We start from the raw sequence: 26,570 nt of genomic DNA, 5'->3' as shown, positions 1-26,570 counted from the left end.
TTTCCTTGGAAAAACTCCCCTTGTTTGTACAGAATGTTTTTATTCAGAACTCAGTTCTGCTATTCAGTGAATCACACCACCTGTAGGAAGATTTGTTGACAGTCAACACATGCAGCGCTCGTGCCTGGTATGAATATCATGAAGGTGTGTACCAAAGCGGACATTGCAGCAGCTGTTTACAAAATAAAAAAATTTCATCCTCTGTACTAGATAGACACATGAAACAAAAACCCTTTAAAAAGTTCAAACCCTAGGTTTAAAGAGAAATTGATTAATGTTGTAATAAAACATTTGTTATTCTCTATTTAAATCATATACTATATATTTTATCTTCAAACATGTCTCTTATCCACTGAGTCTCTGGTAGCAGGTCCACAGTCTCATCATAATTGAGGATGATAGAAAGTCATTGTTGTTCTCCTTGTCTAAAATACTGCTGTAGCTGGACTCTATATTCCTGCCCTCACTCATCAGCCATGATTTGTCACTGCTTAACTTTAAAAACTTTTTCAGCCATCAGTTTTTCCATGTGAAGGCTAAGGAGGCTAAAACCCACCTTCCACATGAGTGTTTTAGAAAATAATGCTGAAGCTGGTCAACAATAAGATCATCCAAAACAAGCTAATATCGATTCAGGTCTTAAAAGGTAGAGGCACACTGGCTTCTCTTCTGGTCTTAAAGGTATAAAATAGAAAAAAGTAGCATCCAGTCTAAATGGCTTAATATGATGAGCCCAGGTCACTAAAATATGACAGTTTAGCATTTGCTTCTGCAGCTTTGAACAGTTTAAGCTGCTCCAAGCTGATCTGTGTTTATCAGAATAAAAGTCGGGACATGATGTGTTTAGTTGGGACAAACATACACCCTATAGTCAAAGCACGTGTTCGCGCGTTCGTGTATGTCTGATTGATGCCAGAGTTCTTCATTTTAAAGTTAACACTCAAATACAAATCTCTTGACTCCACCACCTTATAGCATATATTCTCACCTTTCTTTTCATAAACCCTTTTACAAAAGGTGTGAAAGAGTTAAAAAAAAAACACTATCACCTGCTGCCATCAACAACTCTTCTTCAAATACATCAAACCACAGCCTTTTGACAGACGGGGGCCTTCACAACTGTGGTACAAAGAGGCCAGGTAGTGAAGAAACGTGCACAGGATGTCATCACCTTTTTTCCAATGAGTTCTGATTGCATTATCAAAAACCTGGCATCTGGGCGTGACCTTGTTAACTGCCAGGGTAATCAACTTTAACCAAAGGGGAGGAGAGGGGATGATAAATTATTAGTGAGGAAGATTTTGTTCATGTTTTATTAAATTGGCCTGTCAAAGGGGGTTGGTCAAATTATCTGGGGCCTCGTTTATTGGAGGCTGGCCATATTGGCGCATCTGTTACAATTATTTATAATTTCTAGGCAGTCAGGAGGACGGACGGGTTTTTCAGCACCATCCACATAAAGCAATTTAGAAATTAACTGATGTGGGAGTGTCTGAGCTTTTTTCTTTTTCACAAAAACTCTCTCATCCTTATCCTGATTTCAACCAAGCAAAAACAGAAAATAGGCAAACTGTGAGGCAGTAAAGGAGCAAAGATGTTACGGGGGAAAAATAAACATATTACATGCAGCTTATTGAAAGCAATGGACAGCGAAAAAGCATAGGATTGATAGAGAAGCAGAGAGAGTGCAGGTGCAGTGAAAAAAAGCAAGAGATTTGGGAGGAGGCTGGGGGAGGGAGGGAGGCAGAGTGAAGAAAAAAAAGAGAAAAGCCGGTCTTGGTAATTACTGAACACGATTAGGTTCTTGGGGGAACTTGTCTGGCACTAGCAGCCCTCGCTGGTGAGGATGCGGCAGGCAGGACCATATGGAGTGAGGCTTGTGATTGTACTCCCCGAAGCTCGTGACCCGTCTGCTGCCGAGCCCTTGAGCTGAATGTGAAATGAGACTTGCCAGGCCTAATGTTCTACACATGCACCATTTATGCCACAAAACAAATCTGATCACTGTTAATTATGTAGCAGCTATAATCAGGAGGGGCCCTGCCACACACACAGACAGAGCCACACTAAACAGAACTACATGCAAACACAAATCAGATTCACGCACATCTGTGGAGCCAAGTCATTAGAGAAAGTGACTGGAGAGGTTTCAGAAGAGAGGGTTACAAGGTGCACTCCCCCCCTACACCCCCAATAGGTCAGGAGCACTCTGTATTCAAGGTGGTGACTCCTTAAAGAATGTGTGTGCATATATGGATGAGTTTGTGTAAGCTGGTAGCGCAGTGAAGAGGGACTTTATGGAAGGACAGCACACAGTGAGTAGGATGTAGGATGCGTAAACACAGCCCTGAGTCCTCCCACACAGCCTGTTTGACCCGAGTGTATGTGCTCCAACGAGCGAGCGCACGTATCTGCAGCGGCACATGGCTGTGCTTCATTAATGAGGCGAGCTGTGCTACACAGAGGTTTTCATCTAATGAGAGTAGTTGAGCTGGTAAAACACACCGCTGGAGTCCATGTCATTAGTGTGTCTCTGGCCCTGGACATGGCCCGGCTCCAAACACACGCTCATGCACAAACTCATGTTGACAACACTGTTTACTGAATAACAAATGCAGCACATATGAGGTAAGAGGTTGACAAAAATAACATTAGAAGTCATAAAATATGTATCAGCATTATTATAAGGCATTATTGGAATGTATAACCTTTACACAGTGTTTCCATACTGAAAGGATGACTGATATAACAGGAGAGGAGAGGCGTATGTAAATACAAGCAGCAGGTTGCACTAAATTTTTAACATACTCTAAGGGAGGTCCTGACAGTTAGGCTAAAGGAATGGCCTTCCAGATGGAAAAAATGAAGAGCAGCCAGAGTCAGAACAAGGCCCATGTGAAAAACAAATCAACAATGTCTGACATATACAAGCTTTTCATCACATTATCCCAAACATAAGCAGAGAAGACTGAGAGCACACTCTATCCTCATGCTGTTACAACTTGCGCTGAAAGGTCGTAAAAAGTTGAGTTAAATACAGTACATAAAAATACACAAAAGAACCCTCTGGCTGACACCAGACTGTTTGTTTAGCTCCTCTTTCCTTAAAAATGAATCCCAAAGTTTCTTTGTGGCGTTATTATTCCATCCTTCTCACTTAATGGTTGTCATTATAAATGAGGATGATCAAAAGAAATGGCTCACCTAAGAAAAACGTGACCGGGCAAAGCAGTGGGTGTACACGTGTGTAACTAGCACTTTAATTATACATCTAAAAAGTGTTTAAAATTGGCAAACATAAATAACAAGCTAGAAGCAGATGTTGAAAGCCATCTCAACAAGCTGAGGGAAAAGCACCATGTGGGCTTCCTTCAATTTAATAAAAAAGGGGAAAAAGGCCCAGACACCTGGGAAATGATGCTTCTGCACTTAAGGTTCATCTATAAAACCCATGTAAGCAGTATTTTGTATAATGTATGCCAAAGCTGCTTAAAGATACCAGTAAGATTGTCAATTTTAGATCATTTTACACTTTTTCTAAACCTGCTATTATTCTATTCTATTTTATTCAACCTTTATATAACCAGGAAAACCTTGAAAAGAAAAAGTTCTTTTTCAGACTTTCTTGGCCAAGATAGGCTGTAACAGTTTACAGAGAAACAAAGAGCAGTAATACACAGCAAACATATTAAAGAAACAGATAAAATGCAACTTGAGCTTTAAAATGACCCATTTTTTAAGTTTGCTTCAGAAAAACTAAAGATATCTTTTTGACCAAAAGCTCCTACATGTGAAATATAGCAAATGAGCAGGAGTCTTCCTGTTTAAAATGGAAAATAAAAACAAGAAATTACCAAATATTTGGTGCCCAGGACTTGCACTTTTGTTGTCATTGTATCAAAACAGCTATCCATATCAGTTGAATATAGCTGATACTGTAACAACCCAGAATGTGAGTGTAGTTCTATCCCTTCTTTATGCTATAGTAAATTGTGGGGTTTGGCTAAACTGAGAGATCATATCTACAAGAAACAATGTATTTAATATTTTAAAACCGATTCAACTTTGTCATCCTATGAAAAGCATTGGTGTTACTGACAACATTACAATGGCTCTTTGCAATTCAAAGGTGCACATCTATTAGTGAGCAAGAACAGCCACCAGCAGCATCCTGGACTGAGGCAGCTAAACAGAATGAATCCATCATTAATTTTCTACCCCCCCATCTTATTGCAATAAAAAGTTAAGCTACACATATAAGAAACCAGGGCTTCTTTCTCTTGCATTTTCATGAAACTTTTCTGGACTGAATAATTAAGCCTAATTTTCCTTTTCCAATGCTGATGAGAGAATAACCAGTGCTTTGAATGACTGCCCACACAATTACCAACTAACCACTCATTTACCGTGCTGAAGGTTCCAGAAAGCCTGAGGTCTGCAATGGATCCTAATGTTGGTCTTTAATCACAGCACAGCTCTGCCGATAGCCAAACACTAAACTACTATAAATACAACGATGCAGTGAGGGAGATTGTTGTGGATGATTAAGTGTTCACAGTGGCTAGTTTTTTGTCTACTAATGAGGGCTCTTCCCTGCTGCTAGATTATGATGGTGACCACCCAATCTGGCAACCCAAACCTTCCCAACCTGGCAGTTTGTTCCGAGTGGATCTCACTGTGAAGAGGTCACACAGGTGTCTGATGACCGGCCAGGCCTTGAGGCTAAAAGATTGGGGCGTGAGGCCATTTCAAGGCTGACTTTATAAGGAAATCTCACTGTTTCAAGTTTTCACAAACAAAAACAGAAATATAGTTGCAGATAGTGCTATAGTAAGATATTTGGTCAACACCATTCTGGTTGATGACTTATTGTGTAGGTTAATACTAAATTGAAAACAGTAGTTCTGATTCTTAAGAATAAGTACTCTCTTATTTGCTGTTTTCTTTGTTTCCACTGATATTAAAGGACATCTTTTAACCTTTTAAAGTCCCTGTAATGGGAAATCCAAAACTTGTCCCATAACACATTGGATACGGTGGAATAAGGTTGCTGTAAACATTTGAAAACACTGATATCTATGTGTGACTGAATTTTTGATTAAGACCATTAGAAAGTTGCTCATTCAAGCAAGGTAAAAAATCAGAGTCCATGACACCAACAGTTTTGATGGAGAATAACAGACCGTAGTTAGCTGACGTCACTGCCTTCATTAAAAAAGTTAACAGCCAAGAACATGCTTGTTCATTGTGAGGTAAATTTCCCAAATCTCTGAGCAATGATGGCCTATGGGTCATTAAAAGTAGCATAACAGAGATATTTGTATCAGAAAATAGTAAATTTAATGCCCAACTTCTGTCTCTCTGCTCTGACACAGAGCCAGGCAGCTGCGCTCTGATCAGAGGTATTATCTAAAATTTGAGAGGACTTTATTCCTTGTGAGTGGGTGTGGCTTCAGCCAATTCACAGACTTCGAAGACATTAATGCTACAAGGACAGAGTTTGCAGAGCCTAAAAAAGAAAATACTAAAAAAGAAAATTTGTATTCAAGTGACTTTGCAGATGCCTGATCAAAGCAAAACTAATGTCAGCGGCTCATTAACTGAACCTGGTGTCCCTCACAAACACTTTCAGGGTAATGTTAATGTATCTGAAAGCTAAACATTCAAATTAAAAATTCCTGTATATGAACCAGAAATATGATTAATAAAAGGTAAGTACCTGAAGCTCATGTTAAGATTGTATCAGGGTTTTTGGTGGGCCCCAGAAGATTTTTCAGGTCTTAAATTCAGCATACTTAAGTTTGGGAAAAGCTGTATTAGACTAAATGATTAATTCTAACAATTATTACCTAATTAAGGGAAAATGTATTCTTAGTTAAGACATAAGAAAAACTAGTTTGTACATAATTAGAGCGACAACAAACCTGTTTTAACAAAGATCTAGTGCTGACCCTGCAGGTTAATTAATACAGAAGGTTAGCATATCCAAAAACATACAATGGCTCACATTGACTGACAGCAGGGCAGAACTGTTTAGTTACTCCAGACATTGTTCATCTTTAAGCCTTTGCAAAGTCTTGTTAAGCTTCCCGTACAGAGTTAACTTGACATAAGCCAGGAGAGAACAGACAGTCAATCTTTGTGCACAGCATGGAAGTACAACACACAATGGGTGTTATTCCTCTCATCCACCCTCCTCCTTTATCCCCACTCCCCCCTCAAAAACCGCTGCGGGAGGGGTGTTCAAAGCCGTCGCTCTGGTCCATATTCAAATGAGCGCTGCGTCTCCCCTCTGTGCTCCCGTTGCGATCAGCACTTTGATCACCTCCGACGGCAACTTCCACCAAAACATTTAAAATTAAAATCAAATCTGCCTTAACAACCTGAGCATTAGAATTTAACAGGTGTTCGAGAGGAAGTTGTTACAGAATTTGCGATTATGTGCTCGGATACACACCTTTAGTGAGGCGCGCACCAACGCAGACACACATGTACATGCATACGCACAACCTGTCAGTGAGATTGCAGAGTGGGAAACAGAAAGCCCTCCTGACTGAGTGTTATACCTTGGGATACCTGATCTGTTCACTTTGATGTCAGTGGGTAAGAAAGTTAAAGAAACAAATCAGTTAGACAGCAGCTACATGTGTTCGGTAAACAAAAGTTCATATTAATTCTTAGCAAAGGTTTTATACAAGATACTTTTGTAATTACATCTCAGCCTTTGAAAAGTGTGATGTATGAAGTTTTTTTCATTCTGACCCTGGAGGGAAAGAGGAGACACGAGGTGGAGTGTGTGTTCAGTACAATAAATTAAACATATATGACGATTAACACACTTGTACTCTGTCCATATATGCATGTCCTCACTGCACACACACACACAGCTCTAACTGCATCTTCTCTAAATGTAGTATTAATTACTGGGGGAAAACTGCTGTACTGTATTTAATTACTGACTAAATGATCCATTTATATTTCACTGCTGCTTAAATTAACAGGGTTAAGTGAGACAGGGCGATTGCAACTCACTTAACATTTGAGCTGATATCTTTAAACTCCCACAGTCTAGGGGCAGCCCTGTCAGAAAGTATCAACCAATCAAATTAAACAATTATTGTCTGCAGGGATACAGAATTACTCAAGTGCTGCAAAAGTATTATCTTGCAAGACATCAGCTACATAGAGCTGTTATATCTGGAAGAAGACCCAGTGAAAGTCATACTGTGGAACAGACTGAGTGACATATTATAACAACAAATGCAGCATCTTCACAATGCTAACAGAAAATGGCTGTGAGTACTAGATGCATAAAGTTGTTAATATTCTCCGCTGCATCTTTGACAGTGCATGGTCTAAAAAACACTGAATACCTCATCATTAGGAGTTTTTAAAGGCCACTTTCAATAGTGCTGCAACATCAACTACATACATATCTGTGGCCTCAGGGTGACAGTTCAAAAGGTAGAGAGCTACCTCCAAACCCCTGCTGACTGACAGATGTAGAATTCCCAACATCATCTTCAAGAACATTACTAGACTCCAATTAAACCCCCTCTCTCCTCCTCTTAACTATGTTTTCTATCTGACCGGAGTGTGTTAAAAGGACTTTCAGGTACTTGTGTAGGGGTAGAAAGCAGATAAAGTAAGAACGTCAAAGAGTGCAGGACAGAGAGCTGGAGAAGATCTGATAGCTGACATGAAAGACAGTGATGCAAAGAGAGATGGGTAGATCAAGGGTGAACTAGAATGATATTAACAGAGTGATTTCCATTTAAAGACCACCACCACAGGCCGTGCTGGGGCTTGTCAGTTAATGCTGTGCCTACTAATCAACCTACACATTGCTGTCTGTATACTGTATGACAATTAGGCGCTAGCTTTAGACATACAAGTGAGGTTGAATCATAGAACATACATAAATTTATCATGTAGGAGAAAGCAGATTATGCATACATATGTTGTACCCACACATTGTTTTATCCCAGTTCAACAGGTTCAGCAGCAGAGCAGGCATCTTTAAAAAAAATACTTGTTAGCCTGAAGTTGCAAAACACTTGATTAGCTTTAAAAAAAAAAAAAAGACCTCTGTGGGGGAGAATGGGAGGCATACTTACTTTAAAGTTGGTTTGCCTGTTTGGTGTGGGGTGGAGAGTTGGTTGCTGAGCCTGATGTTGTTGTTGTTGCTGTTGTATTTGTTCCTGCTGTTGTTGTAGCTGGGCCTGGAGTTGCAGGATGTGTTGGTCTTTCTGTACCAGCAGGCTGCTGAGCTCCTGGTGACTTTGACGGAGGTTGGCCTCACTGGATGTGAGGGCCTGGTAGCACTGACTCAACTCTTTGTACAGCTGTAGAGTAACACAAAGAGGATAAAAGGGTTTGAAGAGTCAAATAGAGGAATCAACACAATAAAACACATAAGATTGTATGATCTATTAATTTCCATATTGAGATGTGGGATGTTGTCTGGGAAATAACTGCCTAAATCTCCCTTCATGTATTCTTCTGTGTTAGTGACAGGATACAGTGAAATAAGTATTTTTTTCTGGCACAGGCTGAATAATTGTAGGTTAAAGCTAGACTAGTACTGAATTTCCACAGTGAGGCCTGAGTGGAGTGCAACAAAAAGGTATCAATAATAGCAATAATAACTCTGAGGTCTGGCATGTGTACATACCCTCTGATAAGAGGTGGTGTCAGCAGTATGTGCTTCCTCTTGGTTCCTCAGGACTTTCTGTGTGTCTAGATTGAGTCCTTCCAGTTGCCTGATCAGATGGCTCTGCTCTGCTGCATGTTCTGTGCTCTGTCTGTAGAGTGTCTGCACTTCTGCATAGTCACGACTGCATTCACATATACACACAAACACATACACAAAAGAAAATTATGACTATTCCTACCAGTCATAAACTGAGACTGTTGGACACGTTGTCTGTCTTTTTTAACTGTTAGCCTTGGGACTCCAGCTGAAAGACTACATTGTAGCTAGGGCTGCACGATATTGGATTTTTAACTGGTTTACAAATTCATTTTAGCTGATACCAGTTATTGATACCACTGTAGTAGTATAGAACTACATCTTTTTTCCCCCTGGCATTTGTCTGTTGGTTCTGTCTATAAATCCACAAACTTATTGGTACATTCTGCTGACATTCACATCCAGAATAGGCTAATCATTACAGCCAATATATGGGTGGTTTGCATTTTTGCTGAAATCGATACCATAATATCATGCAGCCCCAGAGCCCTCAGATGATTTCAACCGTCACATGGACAGAAAGTTACTAAATTCAAGCTCAACTCTAAAGCACAGCAAATGAGCTGTATAACCAGAGAGGAGAGGACCCTGAAGAGCTGTATTCCAATGTAAAGGAGTCATACAACTCTTTACCACTCCCTCCTGTGAGCAGGTCAGGCCATAACCTGATTCACCTCACCCCCTGACCCCCAAATTATCCCTGCATTTCAGCTGCCCAGAACTTTGCTCCAATTGACTGCACACACCATCGCCCACTGGAAGTGTTCCTCGAGCACAATACAGTCCTAAGCTAGAAACTTGAGATCACATGATCACGGAAGAACTACAAGTTCACACAGGCCTTTCTGGGTTTCATTCATTCCTATATTATTCAATTATTATTTTTTTGCTTCCTTGTGTGAGTGCATTAGGAAGTTAAAAGGTTTATGTTTGCTAAGGGGTGTGGTTTCATATACATTTCTGTGGTTTTCCACCTTAAAAGTTCACTTTTTTTCATCAGTGGCGCTGTAATAGTGCTGTGAACCTCTGACTGACCAGTGACCTGTAGCTTGTGCCACAGGATGGGATGTAATGCTGATATGATAATGATTTACTATCAGGGGTCCATGCATTGTGTTAGGATATTTTTCATGTTTTTCTGGCTGTTTGGGTCAATCTACTCTGGATTGACGTGGTTTGGCTGACCTGCTACTTATGTTGAGCAGGGTGGCATTCCTGGGAAGCGCCAGAGACTGACCAGAGTGCATACAGTGGAACTGCAAAAAAAAAAAAGGGAAGGGAGCGACTTTCTTTACAGTGCACTTTACAAGCAGATCACTGTGCAGAATGACTATGTAGAATTTTTGGGGGGGGGTCTAGCAAAAAGGCAGTCTGTGACCACAAAAACTGTAAGAGGATGGTTGAAGGTCTATTTTGCACTGCAGGGCTGTTTTAAAGCAAAAGACTGACAGGCATTCTGCAAGCACCATGGAGAGGAAATCAATAGGCATAGTTGCCTTATTTTACATTATTCTGTGTTAATTGTTATCATTAGAAACCCGTATCTCTAATTGCTGCACTGTGTTTTAGAACAATTGTAAAAATCGAATTTCCCCAGTGTCTATTGAAGTATTTCTGATTCAGAAAACAGAATAAAAATTTAAGGGATGTGAGAAAGTCAGAGAAATTTGATTTTGCATTTCTTCTTTTAGATTCGATTATTTTATTGAATTAAATATATTTAAAATGTATTAAAAGCAGCATGAAAATAAACATGGAATTCAATCATACAAAGTACCACAACAGTATTATTTAGAAATAAATGTCAACATTACAGTAAACCAAAGACAGGAAGACATTTTAGATCTTCTTTAACTCTTAAATTTCCCTCAACCCACATCAAAGTCTAATGCTTTGTGTCCCAAGGAATTAGCAGAGAGTGCTCCTCTAACTCATAAGGACATCTTTAATCACCAAGCTAAACCCTTCAGAACAGTCTCCAGTCCTGGTGTGACTGACACGTCAGAGTGCTTCTAGCATTGAAACAGAAAAGTAGTTAAAAAAGGTTGAGATTACCACTAAGACTCAGACGGTTCTCACAGTTTTTATCATATCGACTAAAAGCTTAGCCAAAGCCTGCCCTGTTTCCCTTTTCTCCTGGTTTTAAAGCACATCCACTATGCAGGGCTTATCAAGTGGCTTTAGATGAGTCAGAGAGGAAGAAACCTGTGTCACCCACAAGCCCTCACAGCACAGAGAAAAAGAGCAATATACCTAGTGCTGCACACACTGAAACATTAGGTGTTAAATATACACTTCTGCACAGGACAGATGCATATTACCTTTACTTAATGATGTATCAGAAAAACTCCTTTAAAATACTGTGTCTGTAAAAAACAACAACTCTATAGGGCGGTGGACAGTACTTCTATTGTTAGGCCTCACCGAAGTTGACTGAGTTGGCTTTCTTTTGCTCCCACCTCCCTCTCTTTGGAAGAAAGCTGGGCTGCTAGACTGCTGCTGTGGCTCTGCAGGCTTGACAACTCTTGCCAGGCACTGTGTAGCTGCTCCTCCTTCTCCTGTTAGAAGAGAAAAACATTTAGGTAAAGGAAAAGTAAAGGAACATTTTTCAAAATTCGTGCCACCTAAAAATCTTGATCAGCCCAAAAAAATCCCATCATGTAATTTGCATAGAAATGGTAAAAGATGACAATCAATAATCTTTCTATATATTTTGCTGTTCTCATTTACCATAAATCTAAATTAGTGAAGATGCATCTAATGCAAAGGAATTAAGAGTTTTATTTCAAAGTTTGTGAAAGTGTTTGTTCCAGACTGGAAATTGAGGCATTTATTTTTTGCCCAAACCGCACATACTTCTGCCAGATTCCCTATTGTATGATGGATCAAATATTGTTCAGTTGAAACATCATGCAAACAACTCAGGCTGTTTATCTCTAACAGCAACCTTAAGCCTCTTTTCAGCTCCTAGTCTTTTTTCTTCAGATTCATCCATGTACCTATATAAATGCTGCATCAGGCTTTAAGCACTGTAAACACGTCTGAGTGCACAGAAACACTTCGTCTGCCCAAAAGCATCCATTGCAGACACTTAAATCTGTTGTGCATACAATGTTTACACAGACAGGCTTTAGTGGTTTTCCTTTAAAAATGAGTGGAGAAAGCGAGGTTGCTTAGCATCAATCACATAAAAGCCTTAAAATCTTGATACTTTAAATGGCACCAAACACAAATGTAAATGTTACCAATTACAAAAAACAGTAGAAAAATGTAAAAAAAAAAAAAAACAGTAACTAAAATAACAATGTCAGGTTTTTCCTTCATTTTGTCTACATTAATACAAACCTTAAATCCAAATTCACTGGATTAAATGATAAATTCCTGGACAAATCTCTGTTGTGTCAAACAAATTGGCATGATATATCCAGTGCACACCCCATACTCTCTATCTCCATCTATCAAATCAAAGTGTGATACAAAAAATGAGGAACAGGTGGAGGGTCTTGCGCTGTGATGGATGTGCATAGACTAGTTCCTGGGCTTCATCCTGTCCAAGTGTAATTACTCTGCAGCCCTGACTAATTCAAGACTTTCTGTCTATCTCCATTTGACTAGCGTAGCAATATGTTTGATAACGATTAGTGTATAAGGAAGAATGTGGTGTTCTTATGTTCTTCTTATGTCCTGACACATGAGTATTGGCAGGCAGCTGAATTCATAAAGGGGATTGGCAGAGGCATCAGGTTGGATAGTGAACAAAAAAACATTCAAGGGCTTTGATTAGATTCCTTGAATGTTTCAACAGCAATACGTCTGTCACTATCTAATTACTGTATTTGGTAAGTCAGTGGAGACTGGAAGCACTGATTCATATTGAATCTGACTATTCCTTGCTAGTATTTGAGGGGGAATGACAAAAAAACTTACATTATCTACAAACTTTTGCACCCTCACATGCAAATGACTTCACCCAAGTTCCTCTTAGTTGCTCTCAGCTTAATTCATTTTTTACTGGATGACCTGTCTCCCACATGTTTGAATCATAATTTGCCCTCCTTTGAATAAAGTCCCTTTATATTTAAATTGTGTGTTTTTTCTACAGAGATCTCATATTCACATGCAGAGGAAGAACTGGTATGAGGGATCAGAGGGGTTCAAGGTGTACAGAAGAAAAGAAAAGCTAGAGGACGGGTCCTGTTGAACTTTATGTGAGTTTGTGTGTCTGTCTGAATAGACTTGTCCCTATGTTCGTACCCTGACTCTGGCCTGGTCCGCCTCCCTCTGTTCTCGCTGGATGTTGGCCTGCCTTTCTTTCTCCTCCAGGTCAGCTCGCAGGGCGCCGCAGCGGGACATTAATCCCTCTTTCTCCTCCTCTAGAGCCCGCACCACCTGCCGCTCCTCCTCCTCTTTCCTCCTACACTCTGTCTTCATTTCCTGGATAAGAGAGGTGTGTATGATGGGGGAGAGAAGGGGGTCGTAAGGGCCAAATAAACACGGTGACGGAAGGAAAGAAAAACTAAAAGTAGGAATTCAAACAGAGCGAATGGAAAAAAAACAGTGGAGAAATACAAAAAGAGAACTGACCCATGGGGTGGAGGCAGAGATGAATATGTAAAAAGTGGAGGGGCTTTTCTGCAGGAGCCCCCTGCATGGGCCACTGATTGGCCAAGGTCACCTGTGCTGTACGATGGGGCCCATGTGGACAGATGTTGGCTGTTTTGGGCTGAGCCATGCTGTAAGAGCCGGGCTCATGCAGGTACAGGGGCCAGTATGTAAGCTTTAATGACAGGCTCCTAATAAGAATCCTGCTCACTGCAAGACCCATTAGACTCAACCCAGGTCTCCTTTGATGCTGTCCCCCACAATTTCTTGCCATGAGACCTCACCAAGCCTGTGTAAGGACCATTCCTTTATCAATTAATCATAGCCAGGTCCCATCGAAGTATAATTAGGGAGAAGCCACAGCATCACATGCCCTCTTTTCACTTTTCCCCACTGAAGCAGTCATTAAGTATTTATCTGCAAGTTAACAACCTGCTTTTCCTTCTTTTTCTCTCTCTCTCTCTCTCTCACTCACACACACACACCCACACACACACACACTCAGACACACAGACTTTCTAGCTGTTAAGTATTCTCTGTTGTAAGTCACAAAAAAGAAAGCTGAAAGTAGGAAAGGGTGAGACAGAGTAAGGATTATAAAACAGAGAAAATGATTAAGACAGGCCGAGCAATCCTCCTCTTCAGTATGATTCAAATGCTTGTAGCTATAGACACAGGAGACATGCTCAGTGCCACATGGAAGTGACTGTTCAGCCTCCAGCCTGTGTGAAAGCTGCAGAAGATCTGTCTCACCAACCTTAATTTCCTGACTCTTATTTTCCAGTTGTTCACGCAGAGCTGTCAGCTCATTCTTCATTGAGATGTTTTCCTCATCTGCTGTTGACCTTCTTTGTACCAAGTTGTTCATTTCCTGCTGCCACCCCGTCACTTTCTGTGTCATACAATGAGACAAAAAAAATAAGTTAACAAGAGCTACAATCATAATCAGAGTTTTGAATAGGAATGCACAATATTATCCATTTGATACCAGTATTGGCAGATATTAGCTTAAAAATGAATTATCAGTAATGGCAGATATGAAAATTTCTGTTGGTATTTCCAACAAATAATTTGGCTGTAAGAATATGTAAATATTGACTGCATAAACAAATCACTTCTGGAGCTGTGGGCTACAGACCTACATCAGCTGAAGTAATTTTCTTGATTCATCATCATTTGTTACACTTTAAATTGCGTTTTAAGGATGGAAGATTGTTCTTTTGTTCATCCTCAAACTTTCAATTATATCTGAAGGACCAAAGATTTAGGTCTGAACTACATTTAAGTATCAGTATTAGGGCTGTCAAGATGAATGTCCCTGTGGCCGAAGAGACGTTGCAGCACCTTAACCAGAGTGTCCTGAAAAGCTTTATCACAAATTTAAAAATGAATTCACTAATTAAGGGCCTTAATTAATTGCAACAAATGAATCAACGCTGACAGCCCTACATAATATTTATAGTCATATACAATATACTCAAGAATACATTATCAATCAATAATAAATCTATAAAAGATACAATAACGAAAGGAAAATACCCCCCAAATTTCCACTGGCCCCATGAAATGTCAGTCTCTTTTGAAACAAAGGTTATGACATGATAAAGACCTAAACATTGAGATATTTAGCAGTAAATATTGGTTACACAAGGAAAAAATAATCCTCAAATTTAAAACAGAAGCCATTTTAAATTTTTGTTTTAAATTACAAAAACTGCTGTTTTTTGTAAATGTTTCGGTCAACACACAACCTGACGAATCTACTGAAATTTGAAGCTCTAAAGAGAGAGTAACTGCATGAATTTTTTTAATCCAATGTAACTAAGATTTATTCAAATCTAAAGCAAGTCAGGAAATGTTCTAAAGCTCCATTATGATCTATTTAATCATTCACCAAACCAATGGTTTTAAAGACAGCCCTCTTCTGATGCTGTTGTATGTTCACTTCATGTTTTTTGGCCTAAGAAGGATGAGGCTGGCCTCCTAACACTGCATCAGCTGGGATCTGGCATTGGCTAGTAATCCAGAGCCTTCTGTGGGTACACCCTCCTCTCAAATAACACTGTGCTCTGGGATGCAATTAATTGCCATGTTGAGGGAAAATCGCTGAGATATATCCAGATAGTGGATTTAGCGTTCCTTGCTACTCCTAGCTCGCCGTGCTAAGAACAGAAGGGCTTTAATAGAGATTTATAGTGGAGAGCAGAAAATAAATTCAAACGTTGATAATGAGGTAGGCGAGAACAATTTGAACCCCAGAAGTGCTCAATTGATAGGAGAGGAAAAAAAAGGAGGGGGTTCGGCCAAGTTAAGAGGTCTAGGACAGAAAGATTAGCATGTGAAAATTCCCAGTGCAGTTCAAAAATGAAAGCTAATTATGTTACAAAAATGAAAAGAAGAAGTGAGGGCAGTATGTAGAAGAAGAGGTGGAATTCAAAGACAGAGAATAGGAGAGGAAAAAATATTATCAAAGATGGAGAACGGAGATATCATGAGAAGTGAAAGATCCAGTAAGGAGTCAGTGGACCATTGCCTTTAAAAAAAAAAAAAAAAAGTATTCGCTATTAAGGTGTGAATGGTTCCAGACTGTGAATGGGATGATGACTGTCAGAAGGCTAGATGACACCGTAAAGAGCTCAGTGCTCTTAATAAGCCTCTTAAAAGGTCTGCTTTTACTTTTGGAAAAAGGTAAGTTTCATTAACTGCAATTTAAAGAGGAGATCAAGACACTTAAGAGCCAGGTTAGGCATGTATCTATTGAAGTTATAAGCTAGAAGTTATTCTTGGTTAAAACTAGAGTCAAGTGTTCGTACAGAATAAGAGTTCTCCACAGCCTTTATAAAACCTGATACCTCCCCTGATCATATTACATTTCTGACTTTTAGGGGTAACGTATCTGGGGGAAAAGGGGAATGTCCAAATCATCAATGCTGATGAGAAAATTATTCCATTCATCCAAAGGTATTGGATAAAACATACATTATTTTTCTAATGCATACTGTTCTAAAACAGGCCTATCTTAAAATGAAAAACAGGTGTCAATATTATATACTTTTTACTTTTTTCAGTTGTCAGGGTTGCTTGAAACTTTGTGGACAATGACTTTACAGAGATATAAAGACAATTTCACTTAAAAGTATCTTTTACCTTGGGCTGATGCAGAGTATTCATCACAGAGGGCCAAGATCTCCAGAGGGCCTATTTCAATAAATAGGGCAGTGTATAACAGTTGTGGGTAGTCCCTGTGCTAAGGGGGTTAATTCTGCATGAAACTTATGAGAAACAGTCCCCTTTTCCAGCTAGAAAACTTGTTCTGTTGAATAAAGGTTTAAAATAATCACAGATCTTTTGTTCCTGCAAGTTGCTTCAATAACATATTGCAAGGCCATCACAGTTAAAATAGCTGAGAAGTCATCAGCTTGTCAGGCTTTTTCATATATTACATATGAAAAAGCCTGAGAAGCTGATTACTTTATTGCCGGCTGTCTAATTGAGACAGAGGCAGATCCTGAATGAGGGATGCTAATGAAGTTGATTGACAGATGCTTCAATGAAGGGATGATGATGCGGAGTAAATTACATTAGTGATGTGATAGTCATTAACCATTATAAAGAACTCAGGGAGAGGGGCAAGTGGAGGCAGGTGACAAAGACAGGAGTTGATTGAGTTTAGTTAGAACACATAAATTCCACCAACATTTTTTGTTACCGAAGAAAAGAAAACTGAAACTGCACTCCAAAAAAGAAACTGCACTCCCATACAAGTCAGGAAAGTCAGCATCAGTTAATAAGTATTATCTGATTCTGCCTTTTGAGGTTAAGATTTCAAGTTCTACTTAATTTAGAAAGTAACAGCCCATTAAATCACACTGTTGCCTACCTGTTCCAGCTCTTGTATCCTGTAGTCTTTGGATTGGAGGATCTCCAACACTTTTCTGTCCTTCATCTCAGCCTTGTGTTTCTCACTACAAGAGGGAGAGAAGAAAAAGGCATAAATATGCTGTAAAGAATAAAAAAAACAACTACAACTCTATGCATTTAGTTTGTTAGTGGGTTTGATGTCATACGCTTCCCTTGATAACACTATATTTACTCAAAAAACTATCATTGCTAAGTAGCACTTAGTTACAGTCCAGTAAATGGTGCAGATTTAGTAGAAGATTTCTTGTACAAATTTTAAATTTCTTTATGTGCCTGAAGTGTTCTGTCAAAAAGACTTTTTTACATAAAGGCAATTAAAGTCATATAGTACCGCTATATTAAACCTGCACTTTATGAAAAAGACCAAAGTAGTAACAAAAGAGGAACTGCTGCACCAAACTTTTCTCTCTATGCCTCTAACTCCTCTTTTATCCTAATGAACTTTTAGGGAGACAAAAGCAAGGCATCAATTGGGGACCTGTTTGTTTGGACTGCTTTAAGCCACCAGGGGCCACCCATTCCCTCCAGTTATCACTTACTCCAACCACACCTCCCATCCTTGGGGCCTTTTCTCTCGTCTCTCTGCCTCTTCTGATCAGCCTTCTCCCCTGGTAGACACTGAAATAAGTATCTAGTGTCCCTTGAGAGGCTGGAACGCAGGCCAGCCGAGCTACAGATCCTTGTATATTGGGCTGTGTTCCCCATGTCCTGAGCAACCAACCAATCACTCTACAAGATCCTCCCAGGAAGGGGAAGGGGGGTGAATAGCAGTTCCCAGTGGGCATCAGCGCTTGACTGGAGTCGACACAATTACCATGTCAATATCCTCCTGCGCATCAGGTGATACAATACACAGGCACTCTCTGGGTGCATGTTTCCCCCCAAAGTCTCAGCGAACCAACATACTTTGATAGGTTTCCTTTGGGGCAATGAAGGAACTGAAGAGGTTGAGGAGAAGGAATGAGACGCACAGGTACAGAGGAACTGAACGCTGCTGCACTGCGTTTTACCCCTATTATGGGTCTACTAACAACCAACAGACCTAAAAAAAAGCATGTGATATGTACCCATGAAAGTAAAAACTTTTGAATATGGCTTTACATGCATTCCAGTGCCTGCTAAAAGAATGTAAGTAAAAGCAACTGCACTCAACTAAAATAATACCAGCATCAAGAGTAATTTAAAGTTAACTACAGCACTTTCGAGCTGTTGCTTCCAAATGCTCCTGAATTTTGGGAGGAAAATTTTCAGGTCATCCCCTTAAATCTACCTGAGGTGGCTGTTTACATGTGCACCGTATAGCAGGAGACCGTCACTGTTGGAAGGGGGCAGTTTAAGTAGGCAGCACATGACATAAATAGGATGATGTGGCAGACAAAACAACAGCATGCAGTGCACAATGCTATAATGATAGTTTGCAGAATATCAAATACTTTGGGATATTGGTGAAAAAAATGAATTAGGAATCAACACAATCGCCATAAAACATACATGTGGAGAAACACTGGTGAACAAAAAACCTTTATGAAGTAATTTCCAAAGAAATCTAGATTATTTGGAAATCTGCTTTTGTTTTCCTTGTTAAAGGGTCTGTTAATTTCCAAACTTACAGTCCTTGCAAAGACCTTGGAATCACTCATAAGTGACCAACTCAGAGCTCTTAACGACAACATCTTATCTGATTATCAGTCTGGGTTTAGGAAAAAACACAGTATGACTACTGCTGCCTTAAAAGTAGTCAGTGACTTTATTAAGTCTTGGGACAACAAAGAACATTGGGCTGCTCTTTTTATTGATTTATTGAATGTTTTCATTACTATTGATCATGCCATTTTAAAAGACAGACTGCACTACATTAGTTTGTCAGGACAATCTGTTCATTGGTTTGGAAACTATTTATAAAACAGAATGCAGCGTGTGCAAGCCCAAGACCTAACGTCTTAATGTTTGAAGTTAAAAATGAAGTGCCTAAGCGCATATGTCAGAATGTTTCCAATGCAATGTTCATTCAGCTTGAGTGTAAGGCAGTCTACAGTCTTTTTTTTCTGATCATACGAGAGGCTGGCAGGAAAAAATCTGTGTAAAGTCAAAGGACACAATTGATCTTTTTTGATGGCCCTGTCCTGTACACCTGTTCAACTGGTATTTTCTGGAGAAAAGGAATAATCAATCTTCTCTCTGATGGTCATCATATAGATGATTCAATAATTATTTCAGTTAAATTTCTGTCAGTTTCATAACCAGATAAAATCTCCTCACAGGGGCTTTAAAGTCAAACTTTTCCTTCATAATAAGAAGGGATATATTTAATTTATCCAACTGTGAAAAGACCTGAACCCCTGTTCTTTTCTGAAAGTTCCCATGCCACTGTGTTTGGAGTGGCTTAGCCACCCTGCAAAAGAGGTCATATTCAATCTCACAATTTATCCGATAAAGACAAGTATTTGGCAGGAGTGTTTCAACTGTCCAGAGTGGGTGCGGCAGAGGAAGAGTGTTTTCATTAAAAGGGTTTCCATGGTTGAACTGCTAGACCGGGGATAAGAAGGCTTAAATCAGCATCTGCACCAGATTCCGTCGTAACCCCCGTAGGACGGCAGAGGTGCCTTAAGCACCCCTTGAACGACTTTTCACACATATTTCCCTTCACTCGTGAGATAAAGGAATTTTCTGCTACTGAGCCTCTCAGGTAGCAATTTGAAAGATGAATCTACTCACCGCTCAACAACCAAACTGACAGCTTGGGTCAAGTCTGGATTTGCCACTTGCAGGTGTTTCCATAGGGACCACACAAACTCCTTGTCTGCCTGTAAAAATAAAGGATTCAGTGAGTCAACAGCTGTTATTCCTGATTGAGATAAATAGCTTTAGATAAATTTGTCTCACAGTGCAGTGAGGCTTATAAAAGAGAGCTCCAGCACATCTCAGCATTTCTGGCTGAAAAACAAAAAATTAAATAGGATGCTCAGTGACATTAGCATACGACAGAAGGGGGAGGCAATCAATAATTTAAATATCTTGTACAAAATAGTTTTTGATCAGGCCTGCCCTCTCTAATCATGAGCCTTTCCTAACAGGATTTTTCATACTGTAGCTGAGATGTGACCTTGGACTCAAGGGGAGCGAGCATTGACACTTGTCATTATACACTATTTATGACTGGGGAGAGCTGGGATCCAAATCAAAACACAGCAGTCGAGCTTGCATTTTCCTTATTAATCAATTGCGCTTGGGATATGTTTTCCTCTGCAGCTCCAAAGTAACTAGCCCCAAAGAAACTCAAAACTGATGACAGAGAGAGTCATCTTCAAGTGGAGAAACCCAGCCAGCCCCTGACACATTTCCAATTCAAATTGTCTCCCTCTGCTTTTTCAAACATTTTTAAGCTACATTACATTTAATGAGGGACATCTAAAAACTACATTTTCTGACATTAAAAGACAGAATTATACCAAATCGACTTAATATAAAATTATCTGATAAATTATGTTCACATCATCATAAGATAAAAGTCATCCCTCCCACTGGAATCTACTGGTCTCCAATTAGTACATGAATTTTAACCCCCTTTTCGAAAGTGTCTAATCAATTATTTACTCAAATGGCAGAAGTAGACCTTGATAAGACCATGAACTGAACATATGAAGTCGAAGGACTGTAAATTTCTATCTCTATATGCAGCTGCGTGTGTATCTGTTTATATACAGAGTCAGTGCCGGTTGAAGGGGGATAGAGAACTCTCCAAATTAGCCCTGTGATGCCACTAACGATTAGATTAAGCAGCACAGTTTGACTTGAGATAGGTGGTCTCCCTCTGCTTGGCCTTTGGCTGCCATTAGTAGTTCCACAGACGAGTGTTCAGCCAGGACCCTCATCAAGAGCTCTCCTCAGCCGTATGTGTATTTAAACATGCATTGATGTGTGTTTGATGATCGCTGAATTATTAATTTTTTCGATCTAGACACCGAAATACCATGGGCCAAACATACCACAGACAGCCACTGGATCTCGGCCACATATTAATAAAATTAGCATGGTCTAGAAGGAACATTTGCTGGCCGACAGATGAGACTCTTTGTAGTTAATGGCTGTCCTGAAGTACATCTTGCCAGAGACTTAGGACATCAATGGTATTCAAATGCCACTATTTAAATGGTACACTGCACCACTAAAGGTCCTTATTAGATAGACAGAATCACTGATGCTCTGCTCAAGATGAGACCACCAAGGATGGTGTCCATGTCAGTGCAATGTGGAGCAGCAGAGAGTGCCTGAAAAAAATCAGGGGTAAAAGGTAATATTGTAATGTAATGACAAAAATAAACATTCAGTATAAACATTTGTTTGTCACAATGTTTGCTGTAAAAAAGCCAGCTTAATGCTATTAATAAAAAGTGCAGTCATAAAAATGAATTGTGGTCTGTAACACCTTACATTTTCAGCTTTAGTCTTCAGCATTTCAGTCAACAAAGTTTTTACATAAGTTCCAGTGTTGAGGGCTACTAGTCTCACATAGCCCTTCTGCTCTACGAATTCAGTGACTTGGTCAATCATCTCAGGTGTTTTTTTTTTAAAGAAAAAGTTGTATTTATGCAGATCCCAAAGAATTTCTGAATGAATACAAATTTGAAACAGAAAAGGGACTGAGAAATTAAACTCAGAGGATTTTTAAGAGTTTCTTTTAACATACAGAATAAACTGAGTTCAAGAGAAACAAACCTTTGCTTTGATTTTGTGAATTGCAAACTTGCTTATGAAAACATAAAAACATGGATTTCTTTCTGTGTCAAAGCATTTACTTCAGACATTATCCTTTATCAACATCTCATTTTTAAACAAAAATAAGGAAATCCCTATTTTGATAGAAAGTGGATTCCAAACTTCTGAAGGAAGAACATAGATCTGCACCTCTTTCCTCTATTCTGTCACCTGCATATTTTAGGATGAGATGTCAAAGTTCCCTCAATCGAACTAAACTCTCTATCCTGTAAGGCAGCAGACACCTTACTAATTTCATCCAAACAACCCCACAACAAATGTTCCTGCTCCCATTGTAGGTGGTGCCTATAGCCTAATAAAAACTCAGATGTAACACATCATCTGCTGAGCCTCACAGCTGTCCGTCTACCTGTATAACAAGGTGGTGTATGCAAAGTGAGGAATGCTTGGTTAACTTCTCTTGTGTTATTAGGCACCACCTGGTGGTGAGTATGCAAGGACAGCATCCCTCAATCACTGACTCATAAAGTGAAGGTGAAGGCTTCTCAGAGCTGCTCAGGAGCAAGTAGTGGACTATGTTTTGCACTCTTTTGAACAAGCAATTATTGATATCTGTTACTCAGTATAAACTGTCTGTGCTATCACTGACTACGAAGTAATCTCGTCAACTGGAGACTTTTTGAGTAAAAAGTAGTTACAAAGTACTGTATATAAAATCTGATTTATGGAATAAATACAACTGTGTTGATCATTAAATATGACTTTCAAGAAACTGATTTCAGTGCACTTCATAATGGATGTAATCACCTTTTTTTCTTTGTTAAAAATAGTGGGGAAATAAAAAAAACTGTCAATTTCCAGCACACCTCCCAATAAATCTATTTATTCATAATTACATTAATCAGCAAAGACACATTATGTATTTTATGTGAGTCATAGATCTTTATTAGTGCTGTACAATTAATCTAATCATAATCACAATATCAGGTTATGCAATATTATAATTGCAAAAAAGGCTGCAATGATTCTTGTATTAAGTAGTAGGTGAAAAGTTCACAAAAATGCCTGCAGAAAGCCCTTTGAGCTCACAATAGTGCCACTATTGCACTTTGGAGAAGCACCTTTATTGTCAAAAAAAGAATAACTTTTGTTTTTGGAAAATAAATATGACCAAAACTGTTCTTAAAATATTTTTAAATCTTATTTTATTGTCATGGATGTTATGACAACTTTATCTATTTATCCCTCCTCTTGATAATTTATTAATGCAGGTTTTTTATTCTCCCTTTTTTTCCATTTCATTTATGTTAAATATTAACAAGATGCTGATATGACTCCAACTTTGACTACATATTCACATAATGTTAGGTTAACATTGTGCTTTAAAATGATGCCAAGTACAGTATCTGCAATGTTTCATGAGTACGAGTATGATAACCATTACTTAGGCCTGATTTGATAATGGTATCAGTATCTGTGCATCCCTAATTATTGTAAAAACCTCTTTTTTGTTATATTATATATGTATGTTTTGAGTTAAGAGATGCACACGTCAAAATGATCATGGTTCCCTGCATTTTTCTTGATAACCAAGCAAGTAGACTCAAGATACCATTTACATAAATCATCGTAATCGCAAATCACAGTATTGTTAAATGCAATCAGAATTGCACATTACTGCATAATCAATCTGTATGTGAACAAAAATTAGTGTGTCAGTGCTTTCAGTTTTAAAGAAAATGCTTGAAGCTAGTCATTGCCTGGCTGACATACCACACTGACAAAAAAAAAAGAAAAGAAAGCCAAATGTGCTCTGAGGCAAAGGGTGACACAAAGATACACACAAGTCTGAAATATACAACACAATACACTCAACGATAGATGACACTCCTTTATCAAGCTTAGATAAAGCTTTCAGGCATAAAAATGACACCTGTAGTAACTGTAAAAGACGCCCCATGCCATAAAATAGAAAAGTTATCTACATTTATTGCTGCATTTGTGCAATTTCTGATATTTCAGTTTCACAACCTGCAGTCTTGGAGTGACTCGGAAAATACCAGTGTTTCACAGCATTTTCTTTGCATTGCAAGGTAAATACGAAGCGATTCTAAACTATTTATTAAAATCTAATGTATTCTTTGTAGCAGACGCCATAATCGAGGGATATGATAGAATTCCCGTCTTTACAAGCATTCAGACATACCTGACACTGCATTAACTCATCTGATAAACTCTTCACTTGCTCCTCCAGAAGCAGGATGCGAGAGTCGTCTTTGGATGACATTTCAGAACTACAAGGAAAAAACAAAGCAACAAGTGAGGACAGCTTGAAGGGTTAATGTCAGAAACATCATTTGTAGTTGTGTAAAATTAGATTATAATGATAAAAGGGTTTCATCGTGTATTATCACGCAGCAAATTTAAGGCGAATTTCCCTTTTTGCTCGACTTAGTGAGTTGATTTGTACTTTACATGTGACGTTAGCTTGTTATAGTATCGCACACTCGAAAGATGACACAACTATGTTCCCGGACACTCTCATGAAAACTGTACGTACCTTGTCCTTCACCTTTTTCCTCAGGTTTTAAACCAGGCACACGTCAGAGAAGTAGTTTTACAGCACTGCGATGAAACAAGACAGTAGCTATCTAAGCTAACGTTAGCCACACAACAAATACACATATATCAAACTCCTTATCGGCGGCTGACATCTCTCCGCGTGCTGTCAGTTTACCAAGCTACGTCACGACATGGTTTAACGGCAGAGCTCTTTGATTTATCGTCGATATGCACACTTTACAACCCTTTCAACAAGACCAAAACAAACTTCCAGAGTGAATCACAGTGTTGCCAATAGCTACCAAAACGCCTTTCTCCTTTCCGTTTCAAACCAGCCCGCCGTTTTCCGTTTCTGTCCCCCTGCGTCATAGGAATCACTTCAGTTTACGACAGTTACGGTCACCGTACGGCAGAACGAGAAGCATCCGAATATGGAGAGGTGTCCAAACGTAGGTAGAGTGGAGTGTACCAAATGGCTTTTGTGGTTGATATGATGAGTTTTTCTGAAAACCAGCTCAAATGCGGTTTAACAGAGAAAGTTGTTCAACTTTGGTGCAAACTTTGGTACTCATCAGCACCAACTTTGTATTTTATTACATTTAAATCCAATGTGAGTATTTAAACAGACCCGTAGTTTACTAAATTAACCCCTTCTCAAAAAGAGACCGTTTAATGAGAGCACTTTGGATGAAAAAGTAAGTTTAGAAGTTTATAAAATCGATGGAAAAAGCTTACAGAGAAATGTTTTGTAGGATTAAGCCTTCAGTTTTTGTAGTGGTGGGTATTTGTGTGCTTAAAGACTCAAAAAAACAGCTTTTTTATGAGTGTTTACTAGAAATCGACTACATGTTCAACTTTTTTTTTAATCACATGAATAAAATTATCAAATTCTGTTAAATGTTTGATGCAGTGTTAATTTTGACAGCTGTTGTAGATTAAATGCCTCAAAGTTTTAGTCGCATTTTTGTAACTTCTGCCCTTTATAGTTTGAGTCTAGTTTAAGGGGACAAAATTCAAAAAACATTTTGATCCAATTGTAGTAAAAGTCCTTACATCACAGTCTTTACTTACAGTCCAATCATTTATTCTCTTGCCTGAATCTGGTTCAAAATCATAATAGTGGGCTCTATGTTTCCTGCCAGACTGATCCTTGTTTTTTTTTACTGCTGAAAGACAGAATAGCCACAGATATGTTGTTTTGACAGATTTATCACAGTGTAATATCATGGATTTTAAATGTCCAGATAAAATGCAATGAAATTTTCGTCTCATTTCAGTCATCTTGACAAAATCTAACTTTACTTTTAGTCATTAAGAATATATTTTTAATTAGTCTTAGTTTAGTCTTTCTCGTGGAATAAAAGGTAATCAACTGACATTTTTAGTCTTTGGTTTTTTCTTGCTGGAATCAAGACTGGTTTGAATTCATAACAAATTATTCCAGTGATTGATTTCTAAGAACAGTATCCATTCAGGTTCAAATAACTTGACATATAAAATCCTAATCTTGTACATTGTCAGGCAGCCTGAGGAACTGCCCCGGTGGTGACTTCTTAAATCAGCTCATGTCTCCTGCTGAGCTCTCATCAGAACTGCATTTTAGCTGACCAAGGCCAACTCTGAGCAATGGTTAAGATCAAGTCCAGAGCACCATGGGTCAAATCTATTGGTTCTAAATTATGAATAACTTGTAGGCCTATGTGAGAGAATTCTTAAACGTCTTGTGCAGTGGATTGAGAATATGCAACATTATGTATGTGAAATGATACATCTGTGTTTTCTGCTCACTTAATCACTTTTCGGCTTATCATAGGATGCAGGGCTCGACTCAGTACTGCTGTAACTTTACTAATAAAGGTCAAGGCATGTCAACAACATTTTTCAGGGCATTAAATCCACCTATCATTTAAGATTAATAAATCATCTGAATTATTTGGACCATCTTCAATTAATCTCTTGTATTTTGGCAAGTCAAAAAAGGCCAAAGGTGTGAATAACAAAAGAAAAATGGATCAAT

General features: G+C 38.9%; 1 protein-coding gene across 1 annotated transcript in view; it reads right to left on the bottom strand.

Moving 5' to 3' along the window:
- Positions 1-24,924, bottom strand: part of cntln (centlein, centrosomal protein) — a 133,414-nt gene extending 108,490 nt beyond the window's left edge. The window contains exons 1-10 of the mRNA XM_041784419.1: positions 24,856-24,924; positions 24,552-24,616; positions 24,198-24,285; positions 19,991-20,079; positions 17,235-17,319; positions 14,112-14,246; positions 13,007-13,186; positions 11,177-11,310; positions 8,675-8,837; positions 8,118-8,345 (exon numbers count right to left, since the gene is read on the bottom strand). Coding sequence (XP_041640353.1) covers positions 8,118-8,345; positions 8,675-8,837; positions 11,177-11,310; positions 13,007-13,186; positions 14,112-14,246; positions 17,235-17,319; positions 19,991-20,079; positions 24,198-24,278 — 1,095 coding nt within the window. The 5' untranslated portion in view covers positions 24,279-24,285; positions 24,552-24,616; positions 24,856-24,924. The remainder of the gene's footprint in view (positions 1-8,117; positions 8,346-8,674; positions 8,838-11,176; positions 11,311-13,006; positions 13,187-14,111; positions 14,247-17,234; positions 17,320-19,990; positions 20,080-24,197; positions 24,286-24,551; positions 24,617-24,855) is intronic.
- Positions 24,925-26,570: the final 1,646 nt, after the last annotated feature.

The sequence above is a fragment of the Cheilinus undulatus genome, linkage group 4 (genome assembly GCF_018320785.1).
Source record: "Cheilinus undulatus linkage group 4, ASM1832078v1, whole genome shotgun sequence".
Lineage (NCBI taxonomy): Eukaryota > Metazoa > Chordata > Actinopteri > Labriformes > Labridae > Cheilinus > Cheilinus undulatus.
Note: the sequence above shows the minus strand (reverse complement) of the source record. Positions and strands in the feature narration are given on the sequence as shown.